The following is a 14,815-nucleotide window of genomic DNA, read 5'->3' as shown; positions in this document are numbered from 1 at the left end:
ATTGTTATTTCTGTCAAGAATAAGTTAGTGAATTTTAAAGAACATGGTTCAGGGTGGCCATGCTGAGTGTATTTTTCAGATTAAAAGGGAAATTTCCCTTGCTGAGATGTGTTTGACCTGTAAACATCACGCCACATTTTAGCATATGCAATGAAGAGTTCATTGTTCTCAAGAAATGTTTTAATTTACATGTGGGTTTAAAATCTCCGTATGATTTGAATAACAAGTCATAAAACGTCAACCAGTCTCTGGATAAATTTCGAGTTGCAGTCTTGCAGTTCGTCCAATAATCATGAGATACTCAGTTTGTGCGTCTTCCATCATGATAAAACTCGCTCTAATTTGAAATTCCAAGGTAGGTGAGCGACAGTTTTTTCAATTATTAACGAAATAAAACGACAGACAGTATCGATGAAGGTCTAAGAAACTCTAAATTTTGTTATATTTGGCACCACTCGTTTTCTGATCACTTCTGTCTTTAACAAGATTTTACGTTTAGTAGTCGTCATCTTACGTACAGAGAATGCAAAGCTTTACTCTTGCTGCAGTAAAATTTCAATTTTAATCTATTCGTTATGTTACTCTCCGAAACTGAAAAAACCAGTGGTTAATAGACAAAGGGCAAGGACCTTCCATATCGTCTCTTGTCTAGCTAAGTCATGTTTCTGTAACAGTGGGATTACGCGGTCATCTTGTCGAGCCTTTTGGCTACAGAAAAATACAAGTTGCCGAGTCCTGTCGAAGGTGAAGATGTAGCGAATGTAGGTCAAATTTTTTGTCGAATATGAATCATATTATTCAAGATGTTTTCGCGGAAACATCGCACCACGGCGAGCTTATGAATTTAAAATGTTTACATCGTTATTCGACTTTGAAACGCGGTGAGGGCTCATTCGTCGCATTAATGGGAAATTGAAAAAACTTGCGATTTAAAAAACGCTCCATAAACTCGCCGATACGCAATTTCCTTTTTAAAAGTAGAAACTAGAAAGTAGTTTCGGTTTCAGGTATTGTCACTAATTAAACAAATGACAAGAATTCCCAGAAATACCAAAACCACATGTCTCTGTCAAGCTGTAGTTCTTGGAAATCGTCGTCTGCATTTGTTATTTTGGCTTACAGCTTTGAAGTTAATAATCCAATTTCTAACTTCGTCGCCCAAGCGAGCATTTTGTTTCCCTATCACGGAAGAAATTGCAATACCGCATAATAAGGCGACGTTTAACTCTGTTAAGCTGGTAAACGTTATATCACACCTTGCATTAAATCTGCAACATAAAAGTCTGACAGCCTGGCACAAATTACTGGTTCTTTCACTTTGATCTAAGAATAGAAGTGATTTGCGTTCTCGAAGATAGCGTGTGAAACGACATAGGGTAAAATATGGACTGGACCACTGGACCCTTGGACTATTTTTGGACTATTTTGGAATCATTTTTTGGACGATTTTTTCAGCTTTTTGAGGGTAGGTACTCCTTCAAGGAGGGATGGTAGCCAGACTGTTGTTAGTGAGGGAGGGGTAAAGGACGAGCTATCAATACGCAGGGAGGGGTGGGAGGTTGATGTATTAGTAACTGCCAGCGATTTATAGAGTATTTAATACATCATAAAAATTATTTTAAGCGGTTTTTTCGACTCACTATTTGTATGTCAAAATTTTGGCGCTGGGCCGTAGCGTTTCTTTAATTTTTGTCATGCGAATGCGAAACTGGCACGAAACACTGGACTATAATTGTCATTTAAAATATTGCCAATAGGCCATTTTACAGTTGTGTGCTTAGTTGCCAAGCCTTTGATTTGGAGTGAGGCTGAAGGTGACCTCGTTGTGATAGAGACCTGGGCCCGGTTGTTCAAAACCGCGATTAAACTAATCACCGATTAGGCCTAATCGGCGATTAAATTTCTTAATCGTGGGTTAGTTAATCGTTGGTTAAAAAACGGTTGTTCAAAGGGAGATTACTCGGTCGATTTACTAATCCGCGATTAAGCATAAAATGAATTATATTAATTAATTATAATTTATTTTGTGCCAGTTTACGTCATAAATTGCCGGAAATTTATTTTTGTCAATATGGCTTCTCCAGCGAAGAAAGTGCGGAAAGCAAACATTTCACCCGCTGAAATTTCCGTTTTAACGGAAAAATTTTAAGAAAATATAGACATTCTTCAAAGTAAATTTACCAACAGTATAACAAATGCAAAAAAAAACAAGATTTGGGAAGAAATCTCGGAGGCGGTAAACGCCGTCGGTGTGACAGCAAGATCAACGCAGGAAGTACGAGACAAGTGGAAAAACCTCCAGAGTCACGCAAAAAGAGAATTCAGTTCCTTTAAAAGTGAACAGAAGAAGACAGGTGGTGGCCCTGCTCCCCCGAACCCATCAGAAGCCAGTTTAAAAATAATAAACATGTTCAGTGACACACCGTCATTTACTGGGTTACAGGGGTTTGAAACAAGTAAGTTTATAAATGGAAACATTATTGTAATACCTCTCAATGTCCATACCTTGCATAAAATGTATACTTCGCTAACAAACACAAAGCAAAGTGAAAATTAACGGACTTTAGACTTTGTTTCTTTCTTATTTTCTTTTACATGTACTCCCATGTAAACAAAAAAACAAATGGCGCCCGAAAAGTCTGCCTTGCTCTTAATTCTTCGCCTGTATATCCATCTATCGTGAAACCGATGCTCCTAAACTCTCTTTGCTTCCTTTTTCTTCGCCCATCAACACCAACACAACCATACAACAAGTCAGCCATGTTGTGATTTTTATTTTTTAATCTGCCGATTAAGGATTTAATCCACCTAGCGAGCAGGGTTAGATTTAACCCTTGGTTTGATCGAAGGTTAGGAATAATCGGGCTTTGAACAACAGAAACTAATCGGCGACTTAAATTTAATCGGCGATTAGCCTATTTAATCGTGGATTAGCGCTAATCGCAGTTTTGAACAACCGGGCCCAGTATCTAGTTAGCATGATAACAAAGTAATTTGCATTTGAAAAGCAGGAAGGTTTGTATCATAACAAGGTCACCCTTAGCCTCATTCCTGTTCAAAGGCTTGGCAACCAAGCTCACAACTGTAAAATGGACTATTCCTGTTTTCGATCCTCCACTGTTAAGTCATGCGTGTGCCTGTTAAGTCGACTTGTGCCAGTGCTAAATGATACTCACAGGTTAGCATGAATCATCTTTCAGTTGCCTCACGTTTCCCTTTTTGTGTGAGGCGAAAAAAGCGAAGAAAAAGAATGATGTAATGTTTAAAAAACGAGCAGGAGTGTTTTATCGGGTTTAAAACCACAAGGCGTAGCCGAGTGGTTTTTGACCCGATAAAACACGTGCTGCGAGTTTTTTGAACGGCTTCAAAAACATTCTTGGAAAAGCGTGTGTCAAGAGAGTTCATAACAATTATGCTTTTGTGAACGTTAGAAATTAGCATACGAGAAAAACGTTAGGGATTAAATTAGTATGCAAGAAAATCAAATCTCACACGTGTTTTGATGTATTGTCTAATATGCCTTTACCAGATTACTGTACTAATGGAATAGAGAATTTTTCCAGATGTGTATTTCACAACTGTAATATTAATTTGGTGCAAAAGTAAATTTACTGTGTGAAATTTGTTGAAAGAACATTAAATATGTTCCCACCATTTGTTGTGCCAGTTTCTGTGTTGACAATTAATTAATATTCATAAGTCACGTGCAGTGTCTTTCTATCTGATAAAACACCGCATACTAATAAGGATGAGGTTTATCGATATAAAGTCACTGCACGTGATGTATTATCTACCATTTGATAGGTTAATGGGCTTATGAATTATTAATGAGTTTTTTAAGTCTTTATAAATGGTTTCACAACACGGGGTTTAATCCAGCTGTCAGCGAAACTCTCCTGACATATCCAAGCTCCAGACAATAAAATTTCCCCGAGCAGAATCGGTCACATTTACTGACTTCTACGTTTTGCGGACGGTAAATATCGGCAAGAAACAGTAGCCACCAGAGTTCCACTTCGCAGGTTTTTAGGTTTTTACGCAAGAAGTGATTCGCAGCGGCCTAGGCAAATTGGAAAACAAACCGAGGGGAGTCGCGAGGAATACCTGGTCACGATTTCCGGTGTCGGTGATTAACTCTTTGTTTGTGAAACGGATGAGTAGTACCTCTTATTTATTTCAGAATGATAATATACATGATTGAAACACAATCTATATCTTGCCTTTTATGTCAAATAATCGGTATATACACACATTTGAATCCACTGAATCTATGAAATAGGGCAACAAATATTTTTATTTCATTATTAATTCATTTATTTTTACTATTCGCCGCTATTCGTCACTATTCGCGACTATTTGCACTATTCGGTCACTATTCGTCACTATTCGTCACTATTCGTCACTATTCGTCACTATTCGTCACTATTCGTCACTATTCGTCACTATTCGCGACTATTCGTCACTATTCGCGACTATTCGTCACTATTCGGGTTATATTGCAAGTACAGCAGTGTTTTTACTGAGTTAAGGGTTAACGACCGGAAATTCTGTGATCTCGTTTGATGAAATCAATGACAAAAGGAAGATAGATAAATTTTGTAATTACATAATGTATACACATAGGGAAACGTTAAGCAACTGATGGTGCACAAGTCGACTCAAAAGGCACACGCATAACTCAACAGTGGAGGATCGTTAAGGCGATATTTTCAATAAAAATTAAAGTCCAGTGTTAAGGTGACAGTTTCGCATTCGCATGACAAAAAAATGAAGAAACGCCGCGGCCCAGCGCCCCTACTCTATCAGGTGTTTCTTTTATAGCACTCACCTAACGCTTATTTCTGCTTGCTTGGAAGATGCCAAAAATAAAACAAAACAAAACAAAACAGACTAGACAACTCAAAAAACACGTCTGTTCAAGATGTATGATTGAAGAAAGTAATTGTTATTTATGTCTAAAAATAAGTCAGGGAATTTTGAAGAGCATTGTTCAGAGTGGTCATGTTTATTTCAAAAGGGAAATTGAACAATGCTGAGTATATTATCCAGATTAAAAGGGAAATTTCCCTTGCCAAGAAGTGTTTGATCTGTAAACGTCATTCAACATTTCTGGAGAACAATGAACTCAACATTGCATAGAAATTTTGCAAATTAAGGGTTAAAAATTTCCGTGTGATATGAATAGCAAATCATAACACCTCAACTAGTCTCAGACTAGATTTTGAGTTACAGTCTTGCAGTTCGTCCAATAATCATTAAGATAATCGGTTTGTACGTCTACCATCATAATATTTCTCGCTCTAACTTGAATTTGAAGGTACGTAAATAACAGTTTTTTCAACTATGAAAGGAATGAAACAACAACAGACCATCTATTGAGGTTTATTAAACTCCAAACTTTGTTAGACTTTGCACAACACCCGATTTCTGATCACTGCTGTCAGTAACTAGATTTGGCGTTTGGCACTTGACGTTTGGCAGTCGTCATCTAACGTGCAGAGAATGTAAAAGTTTTAAGCCGCTTTTACGCTACATAAAAATGCAATCTTTTGTACCCTTCAATTTCCTGTTATCATCAAATGCGCAATAATTTGTTTCTTCATGCTTCTTGTTCATGCCACGCAAGTTCGTAATCCCATTCATTAAGGATATCTTGTAGAAAGTTAAAACAGAAAATATTAAGTCTTTGGCGACTTGAAAGAGTTGTGAAATTTCTTAAGCATGTAAATCAAAATACCGTGAAAGTATCATATCAGACGTGAAATTAATTTAAAATGTTTGCTGCCAAAGAAAATTCTGCGTATCAATAAAATGGAATTGAGGTTTACAAAAACAATGTTTTGACGCTATACCAAGCTTACTGCAGTGAGATTTGTGAAGGACTTTAAGTTCTAAGACGCTTATTTATCATATGGCGTCACAGTCTTCGATTTTTCGGTTTCTGCATTTTAATGAGAGACAATATTTGAACCTCGAGAGGGAAATATTTTGGTTTTAATTACAAAGTGCTAGGCTTTGCCTTCTAAAAGGAAAGCAGATTCAAAGCGTAAATCTTTAATCTAATATATATAACGCAGAGATGAGTTTTTTACTTTGTCTCAAGTTAATTTAGTTGTGTAGCCACTTTCCGTATCTATGCTGTCATGTACAATTGATAGAGCCAGTTCGCATGTACGATAAAGGATTTATTTAAACGAGAATAACATGACCAAAGAACTTTTTTCCTTTTCCTCCCACTTACATCAACCAACATTTTTCTCAGGATTTCGGTTGAGGATAGCTATCTCCAGAGCTCACGCCGAGTATGACTCTACCGCCTTTTACGGACGAGCAGCTGAATTATTTCAAATTTGCCTCTATTGTACTGAATGAGTTCGCCATTGCTTTGCGTCAGACGTTCAAATCCATGTGGGACAACAGATTTGGACATCGGCCCGGGTATCAATTGTGGGATAACTCCACGATAGTAAGAAATTTGTTTCTCGCTGAAGAAGGTGGAAAAACCAAAGTTCCTATACACATCTCCTATGAAGAATGGGATTGTACCGCCCTGTTCCAGGCCACCATCTATGCAAGGTCCTTCGCTACGCCAGATAGCAAAGGTCATTACAATACACTTGGTGAACTGTACGTTAAGCACCATAAAGTACCTCTTGGAAAGTTCCATCCATCTGTTGTGAGTCCAAGTGGAAATACAGCCGAAACCTTCGCTCTCGCGATTGATCAGCTTCGACTTTTACGAAACTCGCTTTGTCACTCAAACAAGTCAGAGATTGATAAACCAACCTTTGACCAATACGTGCAGCTTGCTAAAGAAGCATTCAGAGCTCTTGGTATCATAACAGATCCCATTGATGCCATCGGTGGATTGACAGAGTCTGACTTTCCCACGAAAGAAGTTCGCAGATTGGAGGAAACTATTTGGCAGGAGACCAGATCATATATCAAGTGTCTCGAAGAAGTAAGATTAGGTGTCGCTTCGTTGGAGGGAAAAATTGATAATTTGAAACGTAAGATGGATCAAGATCAAACAGGTATAAATTGATTATAAGCTTTACAGGATTTTTAGGTAAACAACAATTTTAAGATGCAATGTGGCACAGTCCTATAAGCACTACTTTGGCGGGGAGAAACAAAAGAAACAACAGCGTTTTTACTCTGTATTTTAGTGGTAATACTTCAACAGGGTTACTTCCAGGTTTCGCCAAAATGCTTTGTACATGTCTTGAAAATCCTCTCTTCTTCCCTAGGATGAAATTATTCTTTAATAAGAGTACCACCTTGAACAATTTCTTATCTTTTATTTCAGTACAATTTGTGCAAGAAGTAAACCGCACCCACTTTATTTACCGGCATCGTGACTCTTGTGCGATGTTGTTAAGATTACAACTTCACGGAAAAAACAAGAACCTCATGATTAAAGCTGTATCCATAAGACTTGATTTTCTTGATTTTTAATGGTACTGTAAAAATGTACCCTTTTTCATGATCATTATATTAATTTGCTCTTCAATCTACCGACATGAGCTCTTTCATGATTGCATCAATTTGTTTCTTTTCAGATTCACAGCCATTTCTTCCACCATCAAATCTTCCTTCAAAGGTTCCACACTTCACTGGCCGTCAGAGAGAATGTCAAGACATCAGCAGTCACTTAATTTCCAAAAGTTCCCGGATCGTGTCCATATGGGGCTCGCCTGGTTTTGGTAAGACTTCTGTGGCAACTGAAGTCGGACATCAACTCCAAAGTGGAGGACTTCCCGTATACTTCTTCTCCATGCGAGGGCTTCTTTCAAAAGCCGATCTGACTACGCAGCTTCTGAGCTTCTTCAGAAGACACTCCACAAAAGACCAAATTCGTCAGCCGATGCCCATAGAAGAAGAACTTTCTCACTTTCTCGGCGACATTTCAGGTGAATTTGTGATGATTCTTGACAATGCCGATGATTTGCTCGATAGTGAAGCACCGAATGTGAAGGAGGATTTTATAAGCCTTCTGGAAGTCATTCTTAGTCAATTCAAAAATTTAACATTTCTTCTTACAACAAGAGAATCTCTTGAATTTATGAATGTGCATTTTGAAGGCCATCAAGCAGTAAGAATAGGGCCATTACAGGAGTCCTTCTCTCAAACGTTAGTCGGCCAATTACTTCCAAGAGCGACCGCGTCTGACTGCTCGAATATTGCAAAAATATGCGGGTTCGTACCTTTGGCCATGAAACTGTTGTGTTCCTCCATTACCGAAGATAATGCTCAGCCGAGTCAATTTTTAGATAGCCTCAAGGAATCTGTAGAAAGTAACATTTTCGAGCTGTTGGACAATCCAGATTATCCAAGCTATCTGCGATTGAAGCTCCTATTTAAATCTTCTTATCAGAGACTCTCTTTATCCGAGAAAGAAGCGCTGGTATCACTTAGTGTTCTTTCTGGTGATTTTCACCACTCGGTTGCTGCAGCCGTCATGGGTGTAAAAACAACTCTGGAGGCCAAGAAAATCTTGCATAGGCTTCGGAGAAAATCTTTCCTCGACTCTAGCTCCAAACCTGAGTCATTTTCGATGCATAAGTTGGTTCTGTCGTTTGCAAGAGAAAGAGGTCAAGATGAAATGAAAGAAACCATGCTGAACTCCAAAGCACGTTTGTCTGCATTTTACGTCTCTCTTTTCGAGGAGCTAAATCAACAGTTTTTGACAGGACAATCCATGCAAGCATTTATTGACTTCTATGAAAAGAAGCAGAATATTATTCAGAGTCTTATGGAAAGCTGTTCCGATCCTAAGACGTGTGACGTTGCATTTGGTGTCCTGACAAAAGCAGAAGTTTTTCTAGATTCCCTTTTCTGGTGCGAGGGAAAATTCTTTTTCAAAATTTACGATCACGCAACTAAAGAAGCTCAGGCGTTTGGAAAGAGCGCTCTCTACAGTCAGCTACTGGTGTCGTTAGCATTCGGCGAAGTGACTTGGGGGATAGATGGAAGATCAATGACGCTTCTCCATGAAGCCGAAGGCCTTTCTTTGTCGGTAGATGATAAAAGAAAAATCCTGTGTTATAGAGCCATCTGTCAACTGGTCTCAGGGAAAAAAGGCGACGGCGCTGAAAACTTACAAAAAGCTCTTTCCTTGATGAGTGACAGCCCCGAAGAGCGAATTCTCAGAGTAACTGTTCTGCAAATTCTTGTTACTTACTTTCTTTTCATTGAAAAGAGAGCAACTTCCTTAGAGCTTTACAAAAAAGCCTTACATGAATGCAGAGCATTAGGAGACGCAAGTCTCCTTATTATTCCTCCAGTGAATAACAAAGAATTGAGAATGATCGAGGCAGGTATGCCGGAACCAGACGTAACAACCACTCAACCACTTAGATTAGAAATGATTGTCGTTCTTAGCAAGGCAACAGAAAAGTTCTCTGATTATGAAACAAAGCAAGCAATAAGCAAATGTGTGCTAAAGATGTCAAATCAAAAAGAGAAACAGATCCTCCCACATTCCGTTGGTTTATGGACCTTCCAGCGCAACATCAATTCGACACTTAATGTACTAAATAATCCCGAGGAAGCATCGAAGTTGTGCGACACATGGATCAGGTATCATAAAATGACTTTAAAACAAAGTGGAGCAGATAGCCCTGGAGATAAAGCTAAGCCCAACGAAAATCTTGATTTAAATTTGCATCAAGAAGGACTATTTCGAAATTATTATGACCATGGCATGGCTCTTCGTAAGATGCAAAACTATTCTGAAGCCATTCAGTCCTTTCAACGCGCCCTTGACGTCGCAATAGATCTGTTTAACGAAGAACACCCAGACACAGCGGAGTGTTACTTCACTCTCGGAATAACCAGACATGCTTCAGGGAATTTCTCCTCAGCACTTCAGTCCCATCAGCGTGCTCTTGAAATAAGAGTTAAAGTCCTTGGCGAAGAACACCCAGACACAGCTCAAAGCTACTTCAACCTTGGAATAACACAACATGCCTCAGGCGACTTTTTGTCAGCACTTCAGTCCGATCAGCGTGCTCTTGAAATAAGAGTTAAACTCTTCGGGGAAGAACACCCAGACACAGCGAGGAGTTACTTTAATCTCGCTGTAACACAACATGACTCAGGCGACTTTTTGTCAGCACTTCAGTCCCATCAGCGTGCTCTTGAAATAAGAGTTAAAGTCCTTGGCGAAGAACACCCAGAGACAGCTCAAAGCTACTTCAACCTTGGAATAACACAACATGCCTCAGGCGACTTTTTGTCAGCACTTCAGTCCGATCAGCGTGCTCTTGAAATAATAGTTAAACTCTTCGGGGAAGAACACCCAGACACAGCAAGGAGTTACTTTAATCTCGCTGTAACACAACATGACTCAGGCGACTTTTTGTCAGCACTTCAGTCCCATCAGCGTGCTCTTGAAATAAGAGTTAAAGTCCTTGGCGAAGAACACTCAGACACAGCTCAAAGCTACTTCAACCTTGGAATAACACAACATGCCTCAGGCGACTTTTTGTCAGCACTTCAGTCCGATCAGCGTGCTCTTGAAATAAGAGTTAAACTCTTCGGGGAAGAACACCCAGACACAGCGAGGAGTTACTTTAATCTCGCTGTAACACAACATGACTCAGGCGACTTTTTGTCAGCACTTCAGTCCCATCAGCGTGCTCTTGAAATAAGAGTTAAAGTCCTTGGCGAAGAACACCCAGACACAGCTCAAAGCTACTTCAACCTTGGAATAACACAACATGCCTCAAGAGACTTTTTGTCAGCACTTCAGTCCAAACAGCGTGCTTTGGACATAAGAGTGAAACTCTTCGGGGAAGAACACCCAGACACAGCGAAGAGTTACTTTAATCTCGCTGTAACACAACATGAAATAAGAGTTAAAGTCCTTGGCGAAGAACACCCAGACACAGCTCAAAGCTTCTTCAACCTTGGAATAACACAACATGCCTCAGGCGACTTTTTGTCAGCACTTCAGTCCGATCAGCGCGCTCTTGAAATAAGAGTGAAACTCTTCGGGGAAGAACACCCAGACACAGCGAGGAGTTACTTTAATCTCGCTGTAACACAACATGACTCAGGCGACTTTTTGTCAGCACTTCAGTCCCATCAGCGTGCTCTTGAAATAAGAGTTAAAGTCCTTGGCGAAGAACACTCAGACACAGCTCAAAGCTACTTCAACCTTGGAGTAACACAACATGCCTCAAGAGACTTTTTGTCAGCACTTCAGTCCAAACAGCGTGCTTTGGACATAAGAGTGAAACTCTTCGGGGAAGAAAACCCAGATACAGCACAAAGCTACTTCAGCCTTGGAATAACACAACATGCCTCAGGCGACTTTTTGTCAGCACTTCAGTCCGATCAGCGTGCTCTTGAAATAAGAGTTAAAGTCCTTGGCGAAGAACACCCAGACACAGCTCAAAGCTACTTCAACCTTGGAATAACACAACATGCCTCAGGAGACTTTTTGTCAGCACTTCAGTCCGATCAGCGTGCCCTTAAAATAAGAGTTAAACTCTTCGGGGAAGAACACCCAGACACAGCGAGGAGTTACTTCAACCTTGGAATAACACAACATGCCTCAGGCGACTTTTTGTCAGCACTTCAGTCCAAACAGCGTGCTTTGGACATAAGAGTGAAACTCTTCGGGGAAGAACACCCAGACACAGCGAGGAGTTACTTTAATCTCGCTGTAACACAACATGCCTCAGGCGACTTTTTGTCAGCACTTCAGTCCGATCAGCGTGCTCTTGAAATAAGAGTTAAACTCTTCGGGGAAGAACACCCAGACACAGCGAGGAGTTACTTTAATCTCGCTGTAACACAACATGACTCAGGCGACTTTTTGTCAGCAATTCAGTCCCATCAGCGTGCTCTTGAAATAAGAGTTAAAGTCCTTGGCGAAGAACACCCAGACACAGCTCAAAGCTTCTTCAACCTTGGAATAACACAACATGCCTCAGGCGACTTTTTGTCAGCACTTCAGTCCGATCAGCGCGCTCTTGAAATAAGAGTGAAACTCTTCGGGGAAGAACACCCAGACACAGCGAGGAGTTACTTTAATCTCGCTGTAACACAACATGACTCAGGCAACTTTTTGTCAGCACTTCAGTCCCATCAGCGTGCTCTTGAAATAAGAGTTAAAGTCCTTGGCGAAGAACACCCAGACACAGCTCAAAGCTACTTCAACCTTGGAGTAACACAACATGCCTCAAGAGACTTTTTGTCAGCACTTCAGTCCAAACAGCGTGCTTTGGACATAAGAGTGAAACTCTTCGGGGAAGAAAACCCAGATACAGCACAAAGCTACTTCAGCCTTGGAAGAACACAACATGCCTCAGGCGACTTTTTGTCAGCACTTCAGTCCCATCAGCGTGCTCTTGAAATAAGAGTTAAAGTCCTTGGCGAAGAACACCCAGACACAGCTCAAAGCTACTTCAACCTTGGAATAACACAACATGCCTCAGGAGACTTTTTGTCAGCACTTCAGTCCGATCAGCGTGCCCTTAAAATAAGAGTTAAACTCTTCGGGGAAGAACACCCAGACACAGCGAGGAGTTACTTCAACCTTGGAATAACACAACATGCCTCAAGAGACTTTTTGTCAGCACTTCAGTCCAAACAGCGTGCTTTGGACATAAGAGTTAAACTCTTCGGGGAAGAACACCCAGACACAGCGAGGAGTTACTTTAATCTCGCTGTAACACAACATGCCTCAGGCGACTTTTTGTCAGCACTTCAGTCCCATCAGCGTGCTCTTGAAATAAGAGTTAAAGTCCTTAGCGAAGAACACCCAGACACAGCACAAAGCTACTTCAGCCTTGCAATAACACAACATGCCTCAAGAGACTTTTTGTCAGCACTTCAGTCCAAACAGCGTGCGTTGGACATAAGAGTTAAACTCTTCGGGGAAGAACACCCAGACACAGCTCAAAGCTACTTCAACCTTGGAATAACACAACATGACTCAGGCAACTTTTTGTCAGCACTTCAGTCCCATCAGCGTGCTCTTGAAATAAGAGTTAAAGTCTTTGGTGAAGAACACCCAGACACAGCTCAAAGCTACTTCAACCTTGGAATAACACAACATGCCTCAGGCGACTTTTTGTCAGCACTTCAGTCCAAACAGCGTGCTTTGGACATAAGAGTGAAACTCTTCGGGGAAGAACACCCAGACACAGCGAGGAGTTACTTTAATCTCGCTGTAACACAACATGCCTCAGGCGACTTTTTGTCAGCACTTCAGTCCGATCAGCGTGCTCTTGAAATAAGAGTTAAACTCTTCGGGGAAGAACACCCAGACACAGCGAGGAGTTACTTTAATCTCGCTGTAACACAACATGACTCAGGCGACTTTTTGTCAGCACTTCAGTCCCATCAGCGTGCTCTTGAAATAAGAGTTAAAGTCCTTGGCGAAGAACACCCAGACACAGCTCAAAGCTACTTCAACCTTGGAATAACACAACATGCCTCAGGCGACTTTTTGTCAGCACTTCAGTCCAATCAGCGTGCTCTTGAAATAAGAGTGAAACTCTTCGGGGAAGAACACCCAGACACAGGGAGGAGTTACTTTAATCTCGCTGTAACACAACATGCCTCAGGCGACTTTTTGTCAGCACTTCAGTCCCATCAGCGTGCTCTTGAAATAAGAGTTAAAGTCCTTGGCGAAGAACACCCAGACACAGCTCAAAGCTACTTCAACCTTGGAATAACACAACATGCCTCAGGCGACTTTTTGTCAGCACTTCAGTCCAATCAGCGCGCTCTTGAAATAAGAGTGAAACTCTTCGGGGAAGAACACCCAGACACAGCGAGGAGTTACTTTAATCTCGCTGTAACACAACATGCCTCAGGCGACTTTTTGTCAGCACTTCAGTCCCATCAGCGTGCTCTTGAAATAAGAGTTAAAGTCCTTGGCGAAGAACACCCAGACACAGCTCAAAGCTACTTCAACCTTGGAATAACACAACATGCCTCAGGCGACTTTTTGTCAGCACTTCAGTCCGATCAGCGTGCTCTTGAAATAAGAGTTAAACTCTTCGGGGAAGAACACCCAGACACAGCGAGGAGTTACTTTAATCTCGCTGTAACACAACATGACTCAGGCGACTTTTTGTCAGCAATTCAGTCCCATCAGCGTGCTCTTGAAATAAGAGTTAAAGTCCTTGGCGAAGAACACCCAGACACAGCTCAAAGCTACTTCAACCTTGGAATAACACAACATGCCTCAAGAGACTTTTTGTCAGCACTTCAGTCCAAACAGCGTGCTTTGGACATAAGAGTGAAACTCTTCGGGGAAGAACACCCAGACACAGCGAAGAGTTACTTTAATCTCGCTGTAACACAACATGACTCAGGCGACTTTTTGTCTGCACTTCAGTCTGATCAGCGTGCTCTTGAAATAAGAGTTAAAGTCCTTGGCGAAGAACACCCAGACACAGCTCAAAGCTACTTCAACCTTGGAATAACACAACATGCCTCAGGCGACTTTTTGTCAGCACTTCAGTCCAAACAGCGTGCTTTGGACATAAGAGTGAAACTCTTCGGGGAAGAACACCCAGACACAGCGAGGAGTTACTTTAATCTCGCTGTAACACAACATGCCTCAGGCGACTTTTTGTCAGCACTTCAGTCCCATCAGCGTGCTCTTGAAATAAGAGTTAAAGTCCTTGGCGAAGAACACCCAGACACAGCTCAAAGCTACTTCAACCTTGGAATAACACAACATGCCTCAAGAGACTTTTTGTCAGCACTTCAGTCCAAACAGCGTGCTTTGGACATAAGAGTGAAACTCTTCGGGGAAGAACACCCAGACACAGCGAAGAGTTACTTT

At 41.0% G+C, this 14,815-nt stretch overlaps 2 protein-coding genes across 2 annotated transcripts in view; both read left to right on the top strand.

The window, feature by feature from the left end:
• The window catches only part of LOC131783209 (uncharacterized), a 227,665-nt gene that overhangs the window by 136,011 nt on the left and 76,839 nt on the right, over positions 1-14,815 (top strand). The gene's annotated exons all lie outside the window — the stretch shown is intronic.
• On the top strand, positions 232-13,513 carry LOC136277377 (uncharacterized; the record flags this gene model as incomplete). Its single annotated transcript, XM_066159407.1, has 4 exons — positions 232-355; positions 6,263-7,034; positions 7,563-9,914; positions 11,193-13,513. Coding segments are annotated over exons 2-4 (5,403 nt in total), but the record flags the coding sequence as incomplete, so codon positions are not given.

The sequence above is a fragment of the Pocillopora verrucosa genome, chromosome 12 (genome assembly GCF_036669915.1).
Source record: "Pocillopora verrucosa isolate sample1 chromosome 12, ASM3666991v2, whole genome shotgun sequence".
Classification (NCBI taxonomy): Eukaryota; Metazoa; Cnidaria; class Anthozoa; order Scleractinia; family Pocilloporidae; genus Pocillopora; species Pocillopora verrucosa.
Note: the sequence above shows the minus strand (reverse complement) of the source record. Positions and strands in the feature narration are given on the sequence as shown.